The 25,548-nt window shown below is 47.7% G+C and overlaps 4 protein-coding genes across 4 annotated transcripts; 2 read left to right on the top strand and 2 right to left on the bottom strand.

Moving 5' to 3' along the window:
• Nucleotides 1-41: 41 nt before the first annotated feature.
• LOC128720864 (probable ATP-dependent RNA helicase DDX27) lies at nt 42-2,897 on the bottom strand. The gene is made up of 2 exons (XM_053814564.1): nt 1,857-2,897; nt 42-1,609 (listed from the first exon to the last, which is right to left on the bottom strand). Exons 1-2 carry the CDS (start codon nt 2,895-2,897, stop codon nt 59-61), a joined length of 2,592 nt encoding a protein of 863 aa, XP_053670539.1. The 3' UTR covers nt 42-58.
• A 3,375-nt stretch (nt 2,898-6,272) lies between these two features.
• Nucleotides 6,273-12,782, top strand: LOC128727228 (uncharacterized). Its single transcript, XM_053821119.1, has 4 exons — nt 6,273-6,516; nt 6,613-6,768; nt 7,632-11,381; nt 12,502-12,782. Exons 1-4 carry the CDS (start codon nt 6,273-6,275, stop codon nt 12,780-12,782), a joined length of 4,431 nt encoding a protein of 1,476 aa, XP_053677094.1.
• A 3,188-nt stretch (nt 12,783-15,970) lies between these two features.
• LOC128720874 (uncharacterized) lies at nt 15,971-17,273 on the top strand. Its single transcript, XM_053814573.1, has 2 exons — nt 15,971-16,735; nt 16,796-17,273. Exons 1-2 carry the CDS (start codon nt 15,974-15,976, stop codon nt 17,012-17,014), a joined length of 981 nt encoding a protein of 326 aa, XP_053670548.1. The 5' UTR covers nt 15,971-15,973; the 3' UTR covers nt 17,015-17,273.
• Nucleotides 17,274-18,447: 1,174 nt separating this feature from the next.
• Nucleotides 18,448-21,166, bottom strand: LOC128727238 (dynein regulatory complex subunit 6-like). The gene is made up of 2 exons (XM_053821130.1): nt 21,038-21,166; nt 18,448-20,547 (listed from the first exon to the last, which is right to left on the bottom strand). The coding sequence occupies exons 1-2, from the start codon at nt 21,164-21,166 to the stop codon at nt 18,448-18,450; spliced, it is 2,229 nt and encodes a 742-aa protein (XP_053677105.1).
• Between the last annotated feature and the right edge of the window lie 4,382 nt (nt 21,167-25,548).

Raw genomic sequence — 25,548 nt, forward strand, 5'->3', positions numbered from 1 at the left:
ATAGTTATGCAGCAGTTTATTTGCATTTTTGTTTCCATTATTCTAATACACTTTTCCCTCACTTCCGCCTGCCACCTTTGCCGCCTTTAGCGCTCTTGGCGGATTTCTTGAAACCACCCGGTGATCCTTTCGGTGCTTTTGGCGCCTTCTGACCAAATGATTTGCCTTTATTTTGCCGATTTAGACCTTGCTTGTTTCGCAGTTTTTCGCTGTGCATTTTCATGCCGCTTTGCTTGCGCTTGTCCAGTTTGTCCATTCGTTGCTTCTTCGAGGCGTCATAGCGCAGCTTCTTCACGTTCTTGCTGCCCACGTCGGTAAGATCGCGCTCAAAGCGGGACATGTTTCGTTGTTTTTTCTTACTCTTACCGCCACCACCGTTCGCCGCTGGTTTGTCGTCATCCTCGTCGGCCGCGTTAACGCGAGCCGGACGGTTTCGCATCTTGGCCAGCTTGGCCTGCACCATCGACACCTTCCGCAGTTCCTCCAGTGCGCGTTCCTTTGCCATTTGTTTGGGCGTTTTGTTCGCATCCGGCGCTCCTTCGGTGGCCGGTGTAGTTTTCTTCTTAGGAACGGTGGGCGCATCCGACGCCGTTTTCAGTTTCTTCATTTTTTCCGCATGGTACCGTACGGGATCAAAGTCGTCTTCGTCGTCATCTCCGCGGCGCTTGCGCTTTTTGGCCTTTTTCTTTTCGGCCGCCTCATCACCGGCCAAACGGTGCTTTTCCTCGCGTCGCTCATGCAACGACTGGAACCATTCGCGCTTCAAACCGTCCTGTTTCTCGGCGGGCTGTCCTTTGAGCTTTCGTTCGGCGCTCGTCAGCTGCTGCTCTGTCTGTCGCAGCAATTTTTCTGCCCGCTCTTCCGCCAGTACCCTGTCGATTTCCGGCTCAAGGGCGGCAACCTTTTTACGGTACTTCTCGATGATCTCAAGCGGAATGATGCGATTCTTCACCGAGCTAACCGCATTTTTGATGATGTCCTTGACGATCTTGCGCTCCTGCTCGCCCGCTAGTGAAACCGACACACCGGCTTTGCCAGCACGGGCCGTACGACCGACGCGATGAATGTAGTGCTCCATTGTGACCGGCATGACGAAATTGATTACCGTTTTAACGGTGCTAATGTCCAAACCACGTGCCGCAACATCAGTCGCCACGAGGATGTCAATCTGTTCGTCCTTGAACTCCTTCAGCGATTCGAGACGCTGTGCCTGGGTCAGGTCACCGTGCAGTTCGCCCGTTTTCACCCCCAGAAGTCCCAACAGGATACGCAATCGATGAGCCGTGCGTTTCGTCTGCACAAACACCATACAGTGATCGTGGAAGGTGCGGCAAACGAGCGCAGCAAGTATCGCTTCCCGATCCGCTTCACGTCCCTCGCGAATTCGAATGAATTCCTGTCGCAGATTGAACGCGACCGTTTGGTTATTGTTGACGAAAATTTTCACCGGTTTCTTCAGTGACACGGCTGCCAGATCTTTCACCTGCTCCGTCATGGTAGCGGAGAAGAGCATCGTCTGCCGGGTGGCCGAACAGCTGCGAATAATTTCCTTCATCTGCTCGGCAAAATATTCGTCCAGCATACGGTCGGCTTCATCGAGAATTAGGATCTAAAAAATGAATTGAATTATTTATTGACGCATTGCCTTTAAGCATTAACAGGACAGGTTACAAGAGAATGAGATCAGTAGTGAGAAAATGATCGCTCAGCGACCGTATTCAAGTCACCCATATCTGACGTCGTCTTCAAACACGCCGAAGCGTAGTTCATCGGAGCGCAAGGACATCATCACATTGTTTATCGGAACAAGGGATCGAAGGATCTTTAAATCTCGCTAAGTTTAAACGACAAATTACCTCAATCGAATCCAGCGAGAAACTCGGTGTATTCTTGATGTGATCAATTAGGCGACCCGGCGTTGCAATGACGATGTCCGGATTCTTGCGCAGTACCGCTTCCTGGGCCTTCACATCAAGCCCTCCGATTGCAATACCGACGTCAACGTTGGTGAACTGTGTCAACTGTTTGGTTACCTGGTACACCTGCGCTCCCAGCTCACGAGTCGGAACAAGCACCAACACTCTAGTGATCGCTTGGCCAACGTTCGGTTTATACAGCAGACGCTCCAACGTAGGCAGCATGTAAGCGGCCGTTTTACCCGTACCAGTGGCAGCACATCCACAAATGTCCCGTCCCATTAGTGCAATGGGAATGGTGGACGTTTGAATCGGTGTCGGGTAAATGTAGCCAAGCGCGCCAATCGCCTTCATGAGCGGACGTGACAGATCCATTTGGTAGAACGATTGTATATCTCCGTTTGAACCTTCCATCTCCTCGAAATAATCCTTGGTGCCCTCTTCGGTTTCCTCCTTTACCTCAACAGTGGGACCATCGTTTGCAACTGGAGCTTTTTTGCCTTTGCGCTCTTTTAATCGCATGTAATCGTGCTTCAACTCATCCTCTGAAAGATCGACCTCGTCGTCCTGTTGGGCGGAGGGATCGTTATCGTCCTCGTCCTCGAGCGCGTCTGCATTCTCCTTCGTTCGGCTCCGTATCACGTTGGCAATTTTGTCGTTAACTTCGCCGCGATTCTTGCGCTTCACAAAACGCATCAAATCGTCCCACGTGTCGTGATTGTATTCCTTCACCGACGACACGAACTGGAACGCCCCGTCGAAATCTGTAAGCTTCTGGTTTTTCAGCTTCGTCGGTTGGTATTCGATCTCTTCCTCTGACTCCTCAGAGAAGTCTTCGACTTCCTCGTCATCCTCGATGGTTTTGATGTGATCCAACCGGTGCGTTGCATTGGTTAGCTCGGGTTTACCATTTTCTTTGCCGTTTACCGTGGTTGCTGATTCAACTTTTACAACTTTCTTCTGTTTCTTGTCTTTCTTCATAATGTGGCACATGGGGCGAAGATAAAAACGTTAAAGTAATTACAACGTTATCAAAAACGAACGCGCTATTCGGAAAGCTGCAAGCATGCACGCACGTGTGTTTACAAAACCAACGTCCGCTCGGTGCGGCGTACTGTCAATATGACATTTTCAACCAATCATCAAGCAGAAGAGCCGTTTGACGGATTTCGGATTCGATTATTGTGCTTTGTATGCCAATGACAGTACCTAGGATTATCAAAATTGCAATAGAATTGTTGATTACATGAGATATCCAGATACACCGGACACCAGTATTCAAAAGTTGGTAAATTTATACAACTCGAGAATGGAGCAAATCACTAACCCTGACACGCATTGTCTTCGAATCATGTAGTTTGTCTGGTCACCTTGTTGAATTATTTTTTTGACAGCTATCATATCTAACAGCATAATGCTCGACCATAATTTCGTGCAGGACGCCTTGGAATTACGATTTAAATTCAGTATTTTACCGTAATAAAATCTTCAGATCAACAAGTGATAGTGATAAGGTGATATATTATATACTTTTGCACAGCTACGGGTGGAAACAGGAAATCAGAAAGTCCGTACGCGAGTGCGCATGGATTCGAGAATATTTTTTCAAGGCAAGGTGCTCGAAAAGCGGAACATTGACAGCTCGAGCGGAGCACCAAAGCATACCGAGAAGGAGCCAGCATAAATATCATCGGCGTAAGTAGTATGACTTTTCGCCACTGTATGTGCGTTTTTTCGCGACGAAAATAAGATTTTCTCATCGCGGATGCACGTAAGTGATGGTTTATCTGGAGCGTGTTCCGTTACTCAAGTAAGTGATAAAGAATAGTCGAATGTAGTGGACACGATTGTGCGTTGGATGTGTTCGCTCGTTGTGTGCAAATTTCACTGCAAAGTGCGAAGTTGGCTATGGCGAATCATGCTGGGTAGCGAGTGTTTTACCTGCCAAAAGAGTCCGGTGACTATTGGCGAACGTTTTTGTCGATTAAGCCATCTACGAACGAGCTGAGTGTATAGAACGGCTAGAGCCAGATATCGTCTGTGCTGAGGTGCATCGACACGAGCACATCCTGCTGAAACAGTGGGGTAGAGCCGGAAGTAAGGTTTACCATTCGCATCTCCATCTAAAGTGGGTTATTTTCGTGCTTTGACTTGGGCTACGGTTTGTGGAAAACAAATTTGTTGCAGGGAATATGTGTATTCGAAAGTAAAGCAAGAATCATAAATGGCAGCGCTTTGAGCAGATGATGAATGTACGAGAAACGAACTGCAGACGGGAACAACACCAGCATCAAGAGCAGCAGTGTTACCTCCATTTTTGTATCGCCGCGCTTCTCTCGCACTCGTGCATCGACGGCGGCTGGTGATCTCTGTTTGGCGTGCGCTCGGCTTCAATGCAAGGGTAGAAGAGACAGGAATAATATGTAATGTCTTCCTCCAGTGTGTCGGGGTGAGCGAAGAAGGTGAAATGCTGTCCTGAGCGTGTCAAGGAAGAAACGAGAAGCCAAGAGCTGGTGGGCAGTTTGAGTGTGTGAGTGAAGTGCTGTCTGCTTGCCTGCTGTGCTGAAAGCAAAAGGAAATTTTACCTCAACGAAGAAGTCGCGCTTTCGACGACCGCATTTTGTGCGGGTTCGGTGGGATTGTGCGGTGCAAAGTGCAATGGAAAAGCCGAGATAGAATGCAGTTTTTAACGCGGATTGTTCCGCGTGAAGAACGGTAACGTGCTAAGGGAGAGGTTTGTGATGATAGTGTTTGGAAACGAGTTCGTTTCCATCGATTTTGTGTTTGGCCAAGATTGTTACCACACAAGCGCACGCATACTCGTAGCCCATCAAATGGACGTGTGCGTGTCGTGAGCCTTCTAAGAAAAATAGTTTACGAGACGAGATGAAAATTGCCGTAGAGCAGCTTGAATTCATGTGCTCTCCGCTGTTGGTTGTTGTACAGTGGGGTTTTCCCAGCAGCAGCAGAAAAATGAAGAAAACTACCAAACGATATGACCCGTGACGCGGTGTGAATCAGTCAGCCTGTGTATGTTTGAGCAGGATTAGCCTTGAGCATTTGTAATCTATGCATCGAGTGAATGGGTATAATATTCTGGTTTAGTAGAATAGGTTTTGGCTGATATTGCAACAATCCCTTCTACGGGTGGCTATTTGAAAGAATTTGGCCTCAAGATGAATGCGCTCTTCCATCGAAACCGTGAATGTGTGGTGTATGGGAGCTGCAACTGCTCGAATGATACCGATAACCGCTTGACAGTTATTTCGTGTAGGGCTGTATGTTGTTTTTCAAACCAACCGTCGCTTTGCGTGCCTGTGTAGGTTATGTGTGCAATCAACTGTCATTAGCGTTGTGTCTTCGTTTTCGTTTTTCTTACGGCTGTTTCGTAGCAGAAAATGTATACCACAGTCCGATGATGGAAGGAGTTAAAAAAGCCCAACGAGAAAAAAAAACACAATTCTTGCATTGCTTGTGATGGGCGCCTTGGGTGAGGTAGTGCAACTAGCCCTTTAATACGGAGCATTGAGTGATCGTTTTGGTGGTTGGAACGGCGGACTCAACAATGTACCAGTTGTACGCGGTTGTGCCTATCGCTGCGTTCATGGTGTCGTTATGTCGTGCAGCGTAAAGAAGAGCTGGCGCTGCTCTGTTATGTGGCTGTTGAGCGGAGTAAGGTACCGCGAAGAAGAAAGTTAAAGTACAAAGCGAAGAGCGCGATGAAAAAAGTGAGACACGAAGCAGAACGGTGGAAAAGCAGACGAGAAACTATGCTGCGATCTTGGAATCGCGCTAGTGCGCGTGTGTCTGTTTTTTTGTTATTCGTTTCGACCCTAGTGGCGATTTTGACTTTTTTCTCTTGCCGTTCGTTGCTTTTTATTCTTCCGGCGACAGCAAAACCCGATGATTTCGGTTGGTCGCCGTCTTGCGCGTGTTCTAATTCCTGTCCATGCGTATTACCTTTCCGTAGAATCAATAAATGGTTTGGATTTGTAGCTTTCGATGCATTTGAAAACTGCCCTATTTTGGTTAATTTTTGTTTGTCGTGTTTTAAGAGCACTGTGCGCAACTAATGCTAGCACATGTTAGGTTATTTCAGTGTTTGGATTTTACTATATCTTTATGATTTCTAAATAAGGTTGCAGTCTGAACAGTGATGCATGGGAGCGTTAAAATAGTGAGTAAATGGCAGTGAATGTGCACATGTGCTTGTGTGTTTTATGGTGTCAACAGTGGACTAAACATTTCCGCTTCCATTGTAAAGCGCGCCCATTACGGTCGTGTTGTCGAAGTGCGTGGAAAGCGGAAAGATTTCAGTTGGTGTAAGGTGGGAGAGTAACGCGAACCACTCGTAAAATGGGTAAACGCACTATAGCGGCTGCTATCGTAGATGCCGACCATTTGCATCTACTCGAAACGCCGCCTAAACGCATGAAACATGCCTCGGTGGCCTCACCAACCGAGACCTCGCCGGTTAGTACCGATTTGTCCTCGCCAAACGCCGCCAGTGCAAGTGAATTCACCCTCAGCAAGGAGTTCGTTGACGGCACGAAGCTGATGGATCTAACGCTCAAACAATGGCGTATCGGTAAACCAATTGGTAAGCAGAATGTGCATTTATTTCTCGGGAACTGTTTATTTCGTTCGGAACAGGTTGTGTAAACGGTTATTCCTTTCGTTTTGTTTTCTTCGGCAGGCAAGGGAAGCTTCGGTGAAATCTTTCTCGCATCTGATAACATCGATGCACCCGTCACAGCCGAGAATGCGAAGTATGTCGTCAAAATTGAACCCCATTCAAACGGACCGCTGTTTGTGGAGATTCACTGTCTACTCAACACCGCCAAACGGTCTGGTAAGTTGTTACGGCATTGTTACGGAAAACGAACAAACAGTCGTATCGTTTACGAGGGTTTCTATCCGTCCTTGCCAAAGAAACGCGAGCCCACCGTTTGGGACGTTTCATCATGTATCAAAATATATTCACGCTATGGAACGTCACGCATTTGGACAGCACTTTTGGTGCAGATCACGCTATTTGCTTAGTTTAGACAAAAAGAACAGGTTGTAATTTCATATCATTGCTTCAGGCTACTGTTACAAAGACCGGTCTATAACTATTGCTTTTCTTCTTGTTAACTCATATTGGTATATATGATACGATATTTTTGAGGATGCATTTCCGGGCAAGGTATGGTTTTCGTGCGGACGGGGTTTGCGGGGAAAAAGAAAATCGCTGGGTACAAATCGTCCTTCAGGTTTGTGCGTGAAAATAAAGCTACCCTGTGCGAGCCTCTGTCTGCAACGCAATCAAGCGCAGAGAAGAATGTCAAGTGAATCAGCTGTTTGTAAACAGCCGAAGTGCGACTGAAAAGCAAGTTGTGGAGCGAAGCCGGCAATAGACCTAGCATTCGAGCAGTTCGAGCAGTTTAAACACATACACAGCGAAACGGTTTGGATTTTGTTTGCAAACAACACCATCCGAATGGATTGTGTGATGTTTTGGTGTTGAAACAAGTTGTTTGGTGGAATTGCGTTCGCAATTAATCAATGATATAAACAAAGCTTGTTTTGGTTTTCAACTCGTATTGATAGTGGGATCTACTGTTGTAAAAAATATATACCAAACGTTGCTGAAAGCAATTATTTATAATGCTTAACAATTGTTGAGAAAATTATGTGGACAATTCAATAATACGGTTTACTATGATATTACAGATACCTGCCAGCTCCCGCCGGGTATGCCGGAATATATTGCGTCTGGGTCGCATATTTTCAAAGATCAACGGTATCGATTTCTCATCCTCAAACGCTACCACAGAGACTTGCATACGATTATTAAAAACAAACGGGTCAATCCGAAGAGCATCCCGCTGATCGCCTGCCAGATTTTGGTTGTGCTGGAGCATTTACACGACCAGGGCTACGTGCATTCGGACATAAAGGCTGAAAATTTGATGGTTGGTACATTTGAAAATAAGGTACAGGAGGAAGAGCACACGACCTTTCCTCAAAATGGCTTTAGTGGCCACCATCCGGACCGTTCGAATGGATTTGCACTGCCAGACGGGATTATTGGAACAAAACGTAGAAGAAAGGGTACAACGGAGCTTACCATCAATGGGCATTGCGGGAATCTGCAGGAAAACGGACTGTATCTTCATCAGGAGCAAGAAATGTATCGGGTGCGAAATCTTCGCCCATTAAAATCGGTTACGTACAGAGATATAAGCGATGATGAAGACCGTGTCCGTGCAACTGAACGACCAAAACGCCGTGGTCGGAAGAAAAACGCCGACGAGACGTTTTCAATTTCGATTTCTCCGCGGCGATCCGGTTACGAGGAGCTGAGGGCTGCCACGGAGGTAGCGCACTGGAATGAACTTAAACGAGGTGGTGGAGGCGCAAGACATTCACCTCAGAAGGCATTCGGAGAGAGTCGGATAGAACAAACGCCAGTAGAAGATCGCATACACCTGATCGATTTCGGCCTGGCGTCGAAGTTTGTAGATTCGAGTGGCCAGCATAGACCTTTCTGCATGGACCAACGGCGAGCGCACGATGGAACGCTCGAGTTCACCTCGCGGGATGCCCACATGGGCGCCCACGCGCGTCGCAGTGATCTGGAGTGCCTCGGATATAATCTTGTGTACTGGAGCCAAGGATTTCTTCCCTGGAAAGATGAGAAGTTGCTTAACCAACCAGAGCAAGTGCATCGCATGAAGGAGTATTTCATGACCGACGTGCGGGAGATGTTGCATTTGATGTATGGCGACAACTGTCCGGCGTATTTGGGAGACTTTCTGTCGTATGTGGGAAACCTTACGTACGACGAACGACCAGATTACCAGTATTGTAAATCACTCTTTTACAAGGAGTTAAAGCGGCTGGGCTGTCCCGTAAGTCGAAATCAACCTCTGAGGCTCGATATAACTGCGATCGAACAATTGAGCGAAACCCTGACTGCGCAGGATGAAGCTGAAATCACAAACAAGATCAACCACGTCAAGTCGCTCATGAAACTTGGAGCACTTTTTCCGCTCCGCGAGAGCACATTGCACAGCAAAGCAACGAAGAACCTGCGATCAAAACGTAGTGATCAGCACGGAAGAAATTCACAGGTTGCTGTCACCGTCACCGATGGAGGAGTGGGAGCACCTGTGCAAGGTAGTACTCCTGCTGCAGCTCAGCAAACGCCTAATGGAGTGGTATCGACGATTTGCACTAGGAGAAAAGATAAGCATCTTGCTTGTGAAGAAATTTTTGCTACGGATGCCGATCAAATCGCACGCGAGCGAATCGAAAAGGAGTACGAGCGAGCAGAGCAGATGGAAGAAACGGTCATCCGATATACGGGTAAGCCGACATACGCGATTCAAGAATTATTGGAGCGTAAAATACGGGGCCACAGCTTTGGAAACGGGTTGGAGTATACGGAGAGCGAAGGATACATTAAGGGCTACACAAAGCCGATGATGGACATACTCCGAAAACGGCAGTCACAGTTGTTCCGAGAAATTGAGATGTCTACCGTAAAGAGCGAGAAAACCATCGACTTCGCTGCTGAAGAGATTGCTATGCAGCAGGATGAAGAGGATAATGAGGACGATGAAAAGCCGGAGGTGTCTGAGAATGAAAGCTCAGATAGCATTGAAAGGAAGGTTAGGGTTTCAAAATATGAGCATGATGAAGATTACCAGCAACAGGACGACGACGACGAAGATATGGAGGAACTGGACGACCAGGTCGCCTCTGAGGAAACTGAAGAAGATGAGATGGTGAGCGACGAAGAAGATGAAGATGAAAACAACGATGAGAACGAATTTGATGAAGAGGATGAGGAGCAGGAGGAAGATGAAGAAGAGGAGGAAGTGGAAGACGAGGAGGAGGTGGTCGAAGAGGCAGACGCAGAAGATCCAGAAACAGTGATAAAAAGTGAGTATCAGCCAAAAGGATCTTATCGAATCAAAAGTCGCAAAAAAGAGGACACGGACAGTGACTTTATAAATGATGGTGGCTGTGAAGAGGAAGAGGAGGAGTACGAACAGGAAGAACATGATAACAATGTGCCGGTTGGAGAAGATGCAGAGGATGAAGCTGATACCGACCATTTCGGAGAGGAGGAAGACGAAGAGGATCAGCAGGATAGTGATTTTAACGATCAGGAGAGCACTGCAACTGATACTGAGGAGGTCATTCCCGTGAAACGACACGCTGGACGTCCTCCTGGATCGCGAAACAAGGCTAAAAAAATTAGTGCATTTGGTGATAGCGTGAATGGCAGGATAGCCAAGAGCATCGCCAAGTCGCAAGAGTCATACAGCTTCCATGACAATGACGTGCAATCGCGAAGCAGAAAAACCAACGCCAGTGGTAAGAAACAGCGTGTGGGTCGTCGAAGAAAGCATCACGTACTAGACGATGGAGATGGGGATAACGCTCGACTGTTCGAGGATTCGCTCGTCGTAGCGAAGCCGAGCAGCAAAGCGACAGACGGCGGTGTTAACTTACAGCAGCATCATCCTTATAACAACAATAATCATTGCAATAGTAAAGCCTACTATGGTGATGTAGATGATTCTTCTCATGATATGGCCCCGCCAGATATCGACGCAGAAGAAAATTCGCAAATTTTCGATGGCAATGAATCCAGCAAGTACCGGTACATGAAGCGGCGTAAGTCTGGCCTCCGGGAGCGCATTCGCCCTACGGATCGAGGGAACGATTACGCAGACGATATGCAGCGGAAACGAAAAGCAGCCCTAAGGAAAAAACGTTTCCGTGAGTCGATCGCTCATCAAGAAGAAGCAAACGAGATGGGGGAGCATGAGCTGCCATCGGCGCTGGAAGATGACTACTCGTGCAGCAGTAGCGCCAGCAATAGCCACTCTGTCGCGTCATCCTGCAGTAGTAACCACAGCCGATTGATTTCGAACTCATCCTCAACAAGGTCGTCAGATATCATTTCATCAACGGCAGGAAAGCGCCGGGGAAGAAAGCGAAAACAAGTCCCCGAAATGTCCTCGCGTGAAAGTAGCCGCACGCGGCAACAGCGTCATTACGCTAGTTCGGCCACCGGTTCTCGAAAGACTGCAACGGTCACCACAATAGACGCCGGTCACACGAATTCACGGTGGAGTCGCTCGAATTCGAACAGCAGCCACTCAGCGGCCACCTCTCGTTCGTCTTCCGTTTCTGCCTCAATGAACAGCGGTGGTGGTAGCGATTATGCTGGTCCACAACCACAGTTAGCTACTCTACCGGAGCAGAGCCAGGACTCATTGGAGGATGACGATGGTGATGATACACGGGATATCGATTACTCACCCATTTCTACTCGTAGAAAACGCAAGGCACTTGCGCTAGAATCGCATGCCGAGGAAATTTTTTCCGTTAGTGGTAGTGGACATGGAGGCGTATCCCGGAAAACTAATGCCGTGACAAATCGTAAAAGGATCGACTCGAAAGGTAAGCCTGGCATAAACGTTTTTTTGGTTAGCAAGCATTGTTGTTAGCTTAGAATGGCGATGTGATTGGTTGTTTGATAGCTCCCCGATTTAGTTAGGGTAGGTTTTTAACGATTATGAGCATAATTTTAATCGCGCAAAGCTTGGATCGGTGCACATATTTTTTTTTTATTTACCTTCTGCATTAACACTGTCCGTGATGGCCATTCAATTTAGGTTGCGTTTAATAATACTTTTATCTCTCTTGCTACTCTACTGTTTGATACAATTTTATTGCTATTTACAACGATTAAACACAGATATTTAAAGCAACGTTTTTTTATATTTCAACTAACATTGTGATTAAATATTTGCTGCTCTTGAGTTTGGTGATATTGTACTGTTTTTCATTTAATATTGCTTTGAATTGTAATTTTTATCACTGATTGATTTATTATATTTTTTATCTTTTCTTTTCATTTTCTTATTTCTTGCTTATTCTCACGCAACCAATTTCAATTCGCTATGGAATTTCGCTTATCGAAACTCGTGCAACGTGCGATGGTTCATTGCTTCCATGTTGCAATTAATTTCTTCTTCTCTTAGGTTCATTTTCATTGATCTAAATTGAACAAAAATGTTGAATGTTAAATTGTTAAAAATGGTTGAAGAAAAAAAACACACCTAAACAATGAATAATTTGAGATTATCCGGAAGGACTTGTTACTTAGGCATGATAAAAAGTATATCAACACTGTCGCCTATGCAGAGAGGGGCGTAATGTTATTTGATAAATCTCATACATCTAGTTACGCGTGTAGGAAAAGACTGTTTAAGAGATAATTTCAGGAGGTAAATAAGTGAAAAAAATTCGAAAGTGCAAACAAAAAGGAGAAAGACAGGAACATAGGACGTAAAAAGTGATAAGTACATCAGCGTCATGTATATAGTTCCGATCATTATAAAAAAATAAAACATATAGGTTAAATAGTTGAAGCCGCAAACAAAAGCCTGCTTGCAGGAGTTAAAAGAATATAAGATGAATATGTAAATGTTGGTCCTAAAAATGGATAAAAGGGCACTAGATTTATACATACATATTTCTGTTCTATTATTGTCCTTGTTCCTTGTGACATGTACAGGTGGGATTGGTAAAGGGACAGGTTCGGCATCGTCTTCATCAGCCACCGCAACGAACGCCACGGGTCTGAATCAGTCTAATGAGTACGCAAGCAATGCTGCTGTCCCACGGAGGATAGAAGTTTCGCATCCACCCGTGTCACGTGTGGCAGGAGCACTCATCCAACAGCAGCAACGTGGCCGCCGTCCCCAACATCACGTGGCGTATCAAAACTACTACCAGGCGAACGAACGGCATCATCTCCCTTCGACGATGCTGGTACGTACGTACAGTCGGGGATAGACGGTTTAGTTGCCCCCGGAAATGCGAAACCGGAAAAGAATGTTTCTTTACGCCTGGAATGCGCATGATCGTCCCGTGGTCTCATTGCTCAAGCCGTTAGTACTCGACACGAACTGATCGTAAGCGTTGACATCGTTTTGATTAGGATACTAGCTGGTATAACCCGCGATTACAGCAGTTTTGCAATGAAATGATAGCTACAGTGGCCCGCTGTTTTTGTAAATATTTGGCGATCTATGATCCATCCTATTATTGATAAATTTTCGTATTTGCTAAATTAAGATATCGTCATAAAATAGGTTTAAATGGATACAAACATATATAATGTACCGTGAGGTATGTAGCAGAAAATAGTCAGAAAAAAAACTCCAATTCAAACGGTGATTGGTTTTGTGCCCCTGCTCTGGACGTTGTTCCGCTCGCCTTTTTTGGGGCATTTGCCTTACGCTAGTGTGTACGTTTCGTACCTCGTTCTTTTCTGTGTTACATTAACGTTGTAGAAACATCTGTCACTCTTCGGCATTAACCCGTTGCCTCTATTCTTGACTGAACGGAGGGTTTTGAGCAAAGCAACCTTGGGGCTGATTTCTTGTACGGTTCTTTTTGAGTTATTGATGATACGATAATTACAAATCATTGGCCTGGCCGTTTCCGTTGAAATCAGACTTAAGAATAAAGTTTTTTTTATGATTAAAAATTTAAACCTTAGAATAAGTGTCCATTCGTCGTCTTTTTGTTGTTCATTCGTCGTAAGGATTGCAACAAGAAGTTGCATTTTGGGCATATATTTTCTTTCCTTGAAACCCTGGCGAAATCTAAACCATTTTTTTGCAAACCATTATATGATGGCGTAAGAGTTTTGGGAACTGCAACGGTATCCAATTGTCGAGAGTGAGTGTAATGTAATTTTACACTTCACTCATAAACGCATTCAATGGTAACTCGACAGGAATTATTTATACAATATTATTGGTCCAGAGTGAGCGAGTTTAAAGTTAGTCCTGATGCGAGCCGACCAGTGATCGATTAAATAATTATAAATGTGGAGTTGAAATAACTTGATGTTGTTTAATACTTCCGTGTATGGAACAGAACATGCCGGTGACAAACCTGCTTCTAATCTCCTGATCGTTTTACCGGAAAAATTCACTACAAATAGTGTAGTTGAGTGTAAAAAAAACATGTATCGGCCACCACTTGGCGTAGTGTATAGTTATCGTTAATCACAATATCGTTACTCGAAAAAGGCTGAGCTGAGAGATGGCCGTATGTTAGCAGTCGGCCGTTCGTAGAAATTTAGTCAAACGCGTACTATACAATTTAATAGATAATGAACCATCCTAGCTGTGGACTGTAAATGCCTGATACCCCAACTTAGAAAGGACAACATAATTGTTCTCCAGCAATACGTGTTTATTCTTCCAGGGTCTACGATAACAGTTTTAATAGAAGCCGGCAGCTGCGTACAGATGTTAAAAATAATGAATACATAATTCTACACGAAATGAGAAAACAAACGTATTCTTTGTCGTATTACACACTTACTATTACAAATGGAATATTCATGCCTCTATTACATTTGGTTAGACACGTTTGGAGATGGGACTAACGGCGTACGGTTGCCGCTTTCTCGCGATTAAACGTCGAGATGATCTGCGTTACTGTAGAGAGAAGAATGAATGAACATATAAATAACACGCGCATATAACTTTAAAATAGGAAGAAAAAGTAAACTGAACAAAGCATTCAATCCGACGATAAAACATAATTATCAATGAATGACAAAAAAAATTACAACCACATCTACAATTTCGTAGCACCTAGAAATGTGCGAATATTTTATGATATGGGTCAATAAAACTACACAAAAATCTGTAGCTTTGGGGTGTTGTCTTTTCCTTTTCATTAATTTTATAGTAAACTTGCTTATGTTATCAAAATAAATGACAAACAATTAGCTGGCTCCCAAAAATGCAATAAATTTAAGTCGTCGAGCTGCATCGATTTGAAGTGAATGCATTTGTAGAAGGTTTGTATCTCCTCGACATTTTTCCTTTATGCTGTCTTTTGAAATTAATGTTGTTGGTGAAAGCCGCTAGCTGTAGCTGTCTTATGCTTATTGCTTATGTCTTCAATTGCTTATTGGCAGGTAGGTCATTAAAAGCGGAAGAAATAGATAATAATTTTATGATCAAGATGAGAAGGTAAGATTTTTAGAAATTATAAGCAATTGCCAGCATTGGTCGTGAGCTAGAGGCTGTATGATTTCAAAGTAAATTGACGTTTAGCGAACGGCCAAACGATTCTGTCAAAGCGATACGTCAAAATGAGAGAATACCCGTGCACGAATGTTTGTTTACGATCTGCTCCGTGACGAACGTTGCGGAAATTTCGTCATTTTTGTGAAAATATGCAAATTATTACCATTTTCGTGTCCACGGAATGCATTTGTAAGTGTAGCAGTGCTAAAGAAACTAAAATGTGACGTGTTTTGTGGGAAGCGATGGAAGAATAACACAGTACTTGTTTTTCAGAACACACGATCGCCATTCATGCGGGCAGCACAGAAAATGGCGCCTGCTTTAGAGCGAAAACTACACACGTTCTGATCACCTGTTTTGTTAGGCGGATATAAATTACAACGCCGTGTCAGTTTCCGGTGGTACAGTGTATCGAAACACCTTGCCTGGTCATTCTTTCTACTGGACGGGTTCGGTTAGATTGTTCAACTTCCGGTCGGTTGCTTGGGGATACCGAACCCAGGTAGATAACAGTGAAAGTGAATAGATTCGATACTCCTGTCCTGTCATTACCGCGTGGTGCAATGCAGGTAGTGGTACGATTTTGCAAAGAAAAGTAAAGACACGCTACACGGCGGAGGACTCGTTATGGCCCGTGGTTACAGGTTTGATCGAATAAACATTGCATCGTGTCGCGCTGACGTAAGAAAATCGGGAACAAACAATCCACCCAACTACGGCGGCTACGTGACAAGGGCCACCACAGGGTTGGTGAAGTGAAACTTACGTGATCAAAAGCGGGCAGATGGCCCGGTTAGTCTGGTTGCCAAAAAGGGTGCATATATTTTTCGTTCGCAAGCGCGAATCTTCCACCGAAAAAAAAGCAATACAATTGTGTGCAATCGTACCACCGGTGCAAGGAAACCAGCCTCTTCCTGTCCCGCGCGTGTCATGGATCGTGTGAAACTGTGTGATCAAATCCTGCTGCAGAAGCTGCACCTGCTGAGCAATGAGGTGCTCCGGACGAACCGTGGCATCACGGAACGGGACATGGAGGAAGCGTTCAAGCAGTCGATCGGATACCGACCGCCACGGTTCTTTCCCCAGAACGACGGCATACTGGCGATCGTGTACAGTGCCATATTCGTGGTCGTGCTGTTCATCATCACGCCGTTTCTGGCAGGATTCCTCGAGCTAGCGCTCGGTATGCGCTGCATCGTGCCAAACAACTATCTCATCTGGGAGGCAACGCGTCCCGTATCGAACTGTGACTTTTGTCGCGGTGTCGACCGACCCATTATACTGCAGAATCTTACGCGCGAGGAGTTCCAACCGTACGCGTACTCCTCCAGGCCGATCATCATCAAGCGCGCCGTGTCGCACTGGCCGGCGGTGCGTCTGCTCAACTACACGTTTCTGAAGGACCTCTACCTGAAGCACCCGGCTGCGCTGGACAGCCTGCACGAGGATTGCCAGTTTTTGCACTTTAAATCAAACTTCCAAACGCTGCGCGACGTCTTCCGGATGTCGGACGATCGGGCCGAGTTTCGAGCTGGGCAGCAACCGTGGTACGTCGGCTGGAGCAACTGCAATCCGGCCGTGCTCGGGGAGCTCCGGAAGCTGTACCCGAAGCCGCACTTCCTGCCCGACGATGCGGAAATGCCCAACACCGACTTTGTGTTTCTCGGTTACGAACAGGGCGCCGTCATGCACGTAAGCTGGCGTAGATTTGGCAAGATCCTTCTTACAAATGCAATAATCTCTCTCTTTCAGATCGATTACATCCCGCGGTTGATGTGGCAGGCGCAGCTGCGGGGTAACAAGAGCTGGATTCTCGCCCCAACCCCCGAGTGCGACGCGGAATGTCGCAGCTTTAGCTTCTACGTCGAGCCGGGTGACGCGCTGCTCGTCGACACGCGCCTCTGGTATCACGGTACGTTTATCCACTCGAAGGGCGAGTTTTCTCTCACGATACAGTCAGAGTACGGGTAGATTTGGCAGTGAAACCGGGCAGGACTCATGTGTATGTCTCGTCGAGCAAGCGCAACGACGTGTAGAGCGCGAGCGCGTAGCACTAACGATACTATTACTAAAACGCCAACTAGATTTGATAATGATTTCCGCGATTGCGCCCCACGATCGTTGAACGATCGGGTCGTCCCTAGTCGCCTCGAAGGATACGCCTCGAGACCATCCTTCATTACGCATTTTGCATTCTCATCTTCCGAAGGTTTTTGCTACCGAGCGTTTCCGTGTTTGCATTTTTTTTTATTTCTGTTCGATTTCATTCACCTCCCGGTAGCACCGTGCTATTTCATGTGTGTGTCAGTCTATGTATGTGTGTGTGTATGTGTGATTTTTTTGTATTAACGTGGAAAAAGTATATTTTTATGTTCCCAGTCTAGTGCCATCTTTTAAAACGTATATTTATTGTGCAGTAGTTTCATTCCGCCAACCAACGGTGTTGTTTTGTGTGCGTTCTAGTTTTATGTTTAGTCATTGTACGCGGGGATGGATGGATGGGGTTGTGCCAGAAGAGCAAGAGCGGAAGGAGGGGAGGTTTTAAGCTAATCTTTTAAAAAAGTGTGTCCCGTCGATCTTTCGACGATTGCAGCGTCTGTGTATAAACGTAGCAGTAGTTTTATGTTCGGTTCGTGGAATATTTCAAACGGGGAGCTAAAGCCTAAAAAATAGAAGCAAAAACAGAAACGAGATATTATAGGAGCATTATTTACAAAGCAAACAAACCAAAACCGTTCCGAGAGCAATAAATCTGATTGTAGATAAGTATGGTATAGCGGCTCTTGGTGCTGCACGAAATGGATATCTAGGCGCAGGGAAGCTTAATCAAATGTAATTTTCGTACGATAATATCACGATGGACATACGCCGTTACGTCCGAAAGTTAACAAACTAACCCGAACACGCTGTTCAACGTTTTTCGAGATGCAGTTTTTATTTACAAACATGTTTCATAATCACTTAACCAGTTGCAAAACATCTGCGAAAGCGTGCCTCTTCGTCTATCGAGCGGTTGTTTTGAATTGGATTATCACGCTCAGAAGTTTATTTGTTGCTCCAGCTCTCGCGTACGAAGACGACAGTGTCTCATGTTCTCGTTTGTAGCTCCACTTTACCCAATTGTCAACGTGTATTCATGTTTTGGTATGGTTGGTTTCGCAGAAGCAATCGTTGGTTAGTTTTTATGTGTAACAGTTAATAACATCTATGCGTATAATAACTGACTGATTGAGGATGCTCCCTCCATTGTCTAGGCTTCATTTCAGCCGTTCTCTTCCAGTAGATCTCGTGAAAGCCAGTACCACAATAAACAATGCCACAATCAACCAGCCAGTACGGTTGCCATCAGTAGCAAACAACCGGCATCGAATAGCAGCAGCAGGCCCAACCACACCCACTTCCTGTTAAATGCGCATCGGGAGACGCGGCGGCGGTGGAGGAGGTGTTGTCGTCGAAGGCGACGAACCAAATGGGCCGCTAGTTTCGTCCTGCTTACCCGGCAGGATCGTCGTGAGAAGCGGCAGGCTAACTAACCGCATGGCTGGATCCGCACACATGTGCTTACATCCGCGCACGTCAAGTTCCCGCAATCGACGACAATGGCAGGCAATATAGTCGAGGCTGAAGTCCGTCAATTGGTAGCACCGTCGGAGACTCAGCCAACGCAAGCGACCCAACCGGGAGGTAATCTGTTCGACCGCTCGATCACTGATGCTATGGCACTCGCTGAGATCGAGCTGCTCGATCGCAGGACATCCTTGCACCAGGGCCCGGATACCATCCAGCGAAATCTGTTGGCACTGGGCGAGCGATAGCTCGCGGAGTTCCACCAGCCGGAAGTTGCACAGCAGCGACACATCCGTCAGCCGATTGCAGCCGGTTAGATTGAGCACTCGCAGTTGCCGCAGCCGACCGATAGAGTACCCGCTGAAGGAGGAACCATCGCCGGGTTCCGATGGACGGTTGTCCTTGCGGTTCATCGCCTCGAGCAGGAGCTTTTTCCGTTCGGCGTCATCAACGATTTCCTGCTCGGCGCGACTCCGAAGCGAAATACGCACCGGTTGGGCTGGTTGTGGTGGTTTAGGAGGCTCAGGATCTTGCATGGGTGGTGGCGGAGAATCGGGTTCGATCGGTGCCGCATTTCCGTTACTAACGACAGGGGGTCCTGGCTGTTCGTCCACCCGTTGGTGCTTCGATTGGTCGTGGTGCTGTATCGCTTGCAGCATCCCCAGTCCGGTTAGCCCACCGTCCGACAGCTTCCGGCAGCTCTCCAGATCGAGCTCCGTCAACCGGACGAGATTGCGGAAGATGAACTGCACGCAAAGATCCGACACGGCGTGGAAGCAGTAACCCAGATCGAGCACTCGCAACGCCGGCAGGTGCTCCGTGATCGCTATGATGGATCGTTCGCAAAGGTTGAGCGCACGGACATGCAGTTCCCGCAGAGTGTTGTTCGGTTTGGAAGCTATCCCCTCCAGGATGCCTTGACCATTGATCTCATCGCAGTACGATATGTCCAACACCTGCAACGCACTGAGCTGTACGAGTTCCCGTACACCCTGGTTGCTAAGCGCACGGCATTGGCGCATTTTCAGCACGCGCAATCCACTCAATTCGCGGCATATCTGCAGCAAACAGGAATCCGTCAACCGGAACGTTTTCGACAGGTCGAGATGTTGTAAATGCGCAGCTTGAGCGGTAAGAAGCGTTGCCAACCCACGACTGGAAAGCTGTTCGCATCGGTTTAGCTCGAGGCGCTCCAAGTGCAACGCAGGACTCATCGCAGCCAGCACCTCGAGCGCGTTGTCATCGACGAGGGTTTCACTGAAATCAAGCGCCCGCAGCGAATGCTTTCGCTCCTCAATCAACTGCGAGATGTAGTGAAACGTGAGCACGCTCTCGGACGGTTGCTTACCATCGCCCGGGTAGAACTTCCGGTACAGCCCCTTGTGGAAGGATATGTGCGATCCGGCGAGTATCAGCACACGCAACGATGGCATAATCTCGACCAGCCGGTTCAAGATCGCATCGGAAAGGTACTGGTTGTGAGTGAGCGCCAGCTCCGTCACGTTGACCAAAGTTTGTTGCAGCACCGCGCGTTCGGTGGCGTTTTCGAACAACCGCACGCACATGAACAGATCGCGACAGGACTCGATCGTTAGCGAACGCAGCGCCGGAAGGCAGTGCAGGATGGCAGTGAGATCGCGCTCCTGTATTTCGCATGTACGGAACGCGATCCGTCGAATGTGTGGCCCGAAGTGGGCGAAAAAATTGCCAACCCGTTCGAAGTCTACCTCCGAGAGCTGAACGTTCGGGAATTGGCGGAAGCTGTGCAGGAGATCTCGCACAGGTGGTGCATTCACATCGAACGGCTGACGGTGCAGGACGAGCCAGAAACTCTCCAGGAATGCGGTGTGGTGTGAAGCCTCGGACCAGCGACGGCACGTTTGGCTGGCTTCGCGTCGATCGGATGGAGTAAGGTAGGTTAATATTTTAACTAGAATCTAAAACGGTAATCAAATGGAAAAGGGGAAAATTAACAAGCGATCAATTCCGTCTAAATTTATATATTAATTTAAGAACATCTAGTGATATGGTTCCACCGTATCTTCCGTTGAATCTCTTCCAACGATTATCCCCCACAGAGGAATATCACTGTCTATTCGAATGATCACGCCGTTAAAACGACGTTAGTCAGCATATAATCCGAGTAGGCTGGTTCGTACGTCACGTTTGTTATCTTCATCCTGCTTGGGGGGGATATCTTAAAGGCAACCCCTCCTATTATCTGTCCATATTCTTCGATGATGTTAAGATAGGTCCTTCAACTATTGGCACCCTTTTCTCGGCTGTGTTGTCCCAACCACTTTCACAATATTACGCGTTTCGGCTATCTAACGCTCGATTACATGGGCCCTATCGCGCTGGTGGTCTCGTGACCATGAACGGGGAAGCGAAAAAAAAACAACATCACCACCAAAAACGGTGTCTTACCTCCATCGGTAGGTCCGCGTAGCGTGGCCCGAATTCATCGAAGCTACCGCTGAGGGAGGAATAATCCGAGCGCCGTGCCGTGGAATCGGAATCCAAAGAACCACCGCCATGATTGCTCCTAAACGCCATGATTAGTTACGCACAGGTTGTCGAACGGTGGCCTGCGTCCTCTTTCGAAGTTTGCTAATCACAGCAAGCCACTACCGCACGGAACCACACACTGGAGCCGATTGGCCGCGGAAGGTATCGTGTCCTTAGCCACCTCACCTCACAAAACCACAACACACTCGCAACCGACTCGACGGATCGACGTATCGCGATTGTTTTCGGTGTGCGGACTGTTTCGTACTGGGGGATGGTTGCAAATATTGACAACGGCTTTAGGGGGGATACAACCACCCCACCGTGTACCACCGTAGTTGAGCGTGTGTGCGTGTGCAAGTGCACCTGGAGGAAGCTGGAACCCTCAGGTGCGGTGTTTATTTTCCCAGTTTGACGTTTCGTCGACGTTGTGGGTGAAGGTGGGTGGTGTGTTTTGTGGGAGTAGTGGGAGGGTTGCAACGGGTGACGGGTGGAGGTGGAAAACGGAGCACATGAAAACACGCGCTCATTGAGCATGCGTGAGAGCGAACAAGAAAGAGATAAACGTTGCGAAGCGGAATGAACGCGAATCAGCTGTTGTGTTGTGCTGGCTAAAATCATAACAAGCGAGGGGAAAAGCCAGCATATATGCTAGGGATGGGCTATGCTGCGTCACGGTAGAATATTATCATTTAAAAACTTCTCTGCTTTATGCTGGTTATTCATCCTCAAATTAGCTTTTTGCAGCGGACCATAGTAATGCACATGTTTTATTGCTTCTTGATCATGGTGTAAGCTGTGCGAATTTCCATAAGCTTTGTGACATTTATTCAAATTTTAAGCACCTAAAGGTGGCTGGATCTAAGTGTGCGTTGGGGTTGATTAATTTCACGCTACCGTGAGAATCATGGCACCCTAGCCTGGGTGACTTCAAGAAAAGTGGTTCGGCATTTAAACCAACCTTTCTCTGCACAGAAAGTCAATCTATGATTTTGATTTCTTGCTTAAAGAAATGAAAAACACCCCTAGCAAAATTCTCATGACCGCGAACCATGGGAATGCCTTTGGTCGTTGTCACACGTTGGGTGCCCCACTGTTTATCACGTGGCGTGCCCTAAAGCTGTTGTCAGTTCGACTCGTTTTTTTCCTTCTTTGCTACTAACCACCTCATTAGAAGCCACGGGGTAGCACCGCGACTAAGGTCAGCTGATCCGAACGCAGGGGTTTCTTCGTGTTTGCCAGCGGCAGGACACACGCCGAGACGCATGAGAGCGGCAGCCAACTCGCATCATGTGGTGCCGGCAATTTTTCCCCTTTTACGGTGGAAAAGCGTCACATACTCCCTGCATCACAAGGGATGAACGCTTGTGACGTCACCGTTTTTGCTACAGTGTAGCGAATTGTTCGCTTCACCCGAAAGTTCACTCTCCATAGTGAGCCGTTGAGCGGGAGAGCGAGCAAGCGTGAGCGTGAGCCGGTGAGAGTGAGATGACACGTCATAGGACGGTGAGCGTGAAAGGGACGGCAGCGTTCGCGCGAAGTTTGCCGGCGTTTCGTTCGGTGCGAGAAGCATACATTCCGGCGCTGACCTCTGCGGTGGCGACATTCGCCCCCTAGTTCCAGTTCCTTGCCAGTTCGTTTGGGAGACAAACCTTTTTTCGGTTGCCCGTTTCGGCACGCGTGCACCGTGTTGTGATACAGTGCGGGGAGAAACGAAAAAACACCTACGATTCCGGCAGGATTTTCAGTTGTTTGTGCAAAATTTCCCTGTCGACATGTGTGCGGTGTGTTCCGTTCCAGGTGAACACGGGAAGAACAAGTGTGCAAACAAGGTCGATTCACAAGCGTTCTGGAACGGCGTAGCACGTGGAAAACCCATCAAAGCTCGTCGTTGAACTAACTCTCGTTTGTTAGTGCGTTTTTTGCTTGCCAGTGAAGCGCATAAGTAACGCACGTTATTTTGCATTACCCGTTCGCGCGTGTGTGTCTGTGTCCGGCGTGAGTTTAATTCCGTTTGCTGTCCGCCAAACTAGATGAAAAGACCACAACCGACCCAACGGGACGCCGGTACGAGCGACGAGAGATAAAAATTCGCACGCGGGAAAAGTCGCGGAAAATGTCCCGCCGGAAGCAGGCCAAACCGAGAGCCCTGAAGCGTAAGTTTTGCCACAGTTCTTCCAGGCTTATCCTTTTTTGTTGTTATGATTTTTGTTTCTCTTCAACCCCCGATCTATCGAATGCACACGGAGTTCACCCGTTTGAAATATCAAAATTGAAACGTGTCGCATGCGAGACAAAAACGTGGCCAAAAATAAAATAAAACCACCACCACACGGCGCAGCGTGTCTCGAAGGATTCGTATCAGGCCCGTGTCACGGTAAGCACCAAAAAGGAGAGGGTGGGTGTGGGCGGGCAGGGAGTCAAATTTTGGCGCGCATTTTCCCTGGGGAGCGTACCGTACCGTTTCGAAGCATTCAACACAACGGTGCCCCGTCAGCGGAGAAGGAGCATTCGATTTCTCTCTTCCCGCCGGTTTTTCGCGCAATCCACGAGAGACCCACACCGAAACGAAACCGGCCATCCACGTGTGTGTGTGTGTGCACACCCTTCCCTTTCTGTCCTTTGCACGCATTATTTGTTGATCACGCGCACTTTATCTCGCTCTTTCGCGCACTCTCTCTCTCTCTCTCTCGCTCTGCGTCCTTTCGATATCAGCGCATCCCTTCGCATATATGCGTGTGTCGATTCCGAGCGGCTATCAACTATCCTTCGTCCATAAACCCGCTCGCCGGTTTGGAAGGATTCACTCGATTCCAAAATTCCATTTCCAACCCCGCACACACAACAACCCCGTTTCGTCTCGTCTCGTGCACGTAGAGGACACTCGGGGGAATGCCGGGTGCTGAATAGTGCAGTGAGTGGATCGGGTTGCCAGGGGGGGGGGGGGGTGGGAGGGAGGATGGTAGGAAGGCTTGGAGGACTTCGCTCGCTGCCGGGAGTCGAGATCTCCTTGGGGAGCCGTTCCCGCGGGATGTTCGTATTACAGTAACGTCAATATGAAAATGAATGTATTATTATATGCGAACACCCACCCACACACATTGAAGCACACCCTTATAGGGGTTGGTGGGTGTTGGTGGGCAACACTGAGAAGCCAGTCCTTTCGGGTGTCCTTTCTTCAATTATCTCGCTCTCGCGCAGTCACTATCCGTTCGCGGGATTGTTGTCAGCCGTTTTCTCCCTCGTTTGACAACTGATTAGTACCGCCGGACTGGATCAACTGGAGCATCTAGTATGCCGTGCCGTTTGTGTGTGTGTGTGTGTGTCGAGATGCATCTGTCATGTATCGCTTTTCCCTCCATTTTCTGCTGTGATCAAGATCCAAGCGGGGGGGAGTTTTTCCTTCTTTTTTTTGCAACTTTATCCATAAACCTCTTGCAAGAGAGAGAGAGAGAGAGTCGTTATCCTGCGCACCATGTGCATCTTCGGGTGCCGATTTTGCGAATGGGTGTGGGAGACGAACGAACGTTAGCAAAAAGGGCGCAAATGGTCGACGGAACGTCCTTTTCCATGGCCTACTAGGCGGCGAGCAGCTTTAGCTACGATTTTATGACGACCGACCGGTACATTATCAGGCAAACATGTGCCCACCACCTATCGTGGGCTTTGAATGCACACAACAAAAAAAAGAAGGACACTCAGCACTCTTCAGATTTGCTGCGGTCCGAAGGGTGACGATCTGTAGGGGGGTGGGGGGGGGGGGAAAGGATCTGCAACCCCCCTTTTCCGTTCGTTAGCGAATAGACCGCGAAAGGAGTGAATCGAAACGCCGAGAGTTGAAGGGGGGGTTGCGGAGCAAGCGGGCACACAAAACTCCCCCGGGAAGCGGGAAAAAGATGAAATTGGTGAAATACACCCAAGCCCCCCTCCAAGTGCCACCCAAGATATCAAAAAAAAAAGAAGGAAAAGACCCGAGAAGCAAGCGAGAGATACGAGGCAAAGCGGCAAGGGACACACCGGGCACGAACTTTGGGAATACACATTTTCACAAAATCGAGAAAACCGGCCGGTGACCACGCCACCCATCCGCCCTCCGGTGTGTGTCCCTGTGTGCCGTGGTGTGGTGGCGGAGCTGTCGAGTAAGAGGAGTTGCTCCACTGGGGATTCCCCGCCGATGATGGCGTTTTTTGGATGGGTGTTGGTGGTACCATCGGCCTGTGTGTGTGTGTGGCAGGATACGCGAGCACTCGGGTTTGCGGAGACGCTTTATTCCCCGATATATACATATATATTCCGGGGTGGCGTTCTCTTCGAGAGCCGAGGGACTGTGCGGGTGGATTGGGACGCGCGAACGAGAGCGAGACCATGAAAAGGAGGAAGGAAGGGCAAGATGTGACGCCGGTGGGGGGGCTTTTGGGGCCAGGACGACC

The sequence above is a fragment of the Anopheles nili genome, chromosome 2 (assembly GCF_943737925.1).
Source record: "Anopheles nili chromosome 2, idAnoNiliSN_F5_01, whole genome shotgun sequence".
Taxonomy (NCBI): Eukaryota; Metazoa; Arthropoda; class Insecta; order Diptera; family Culicidae; genus Anopheles; species Anopheles nili.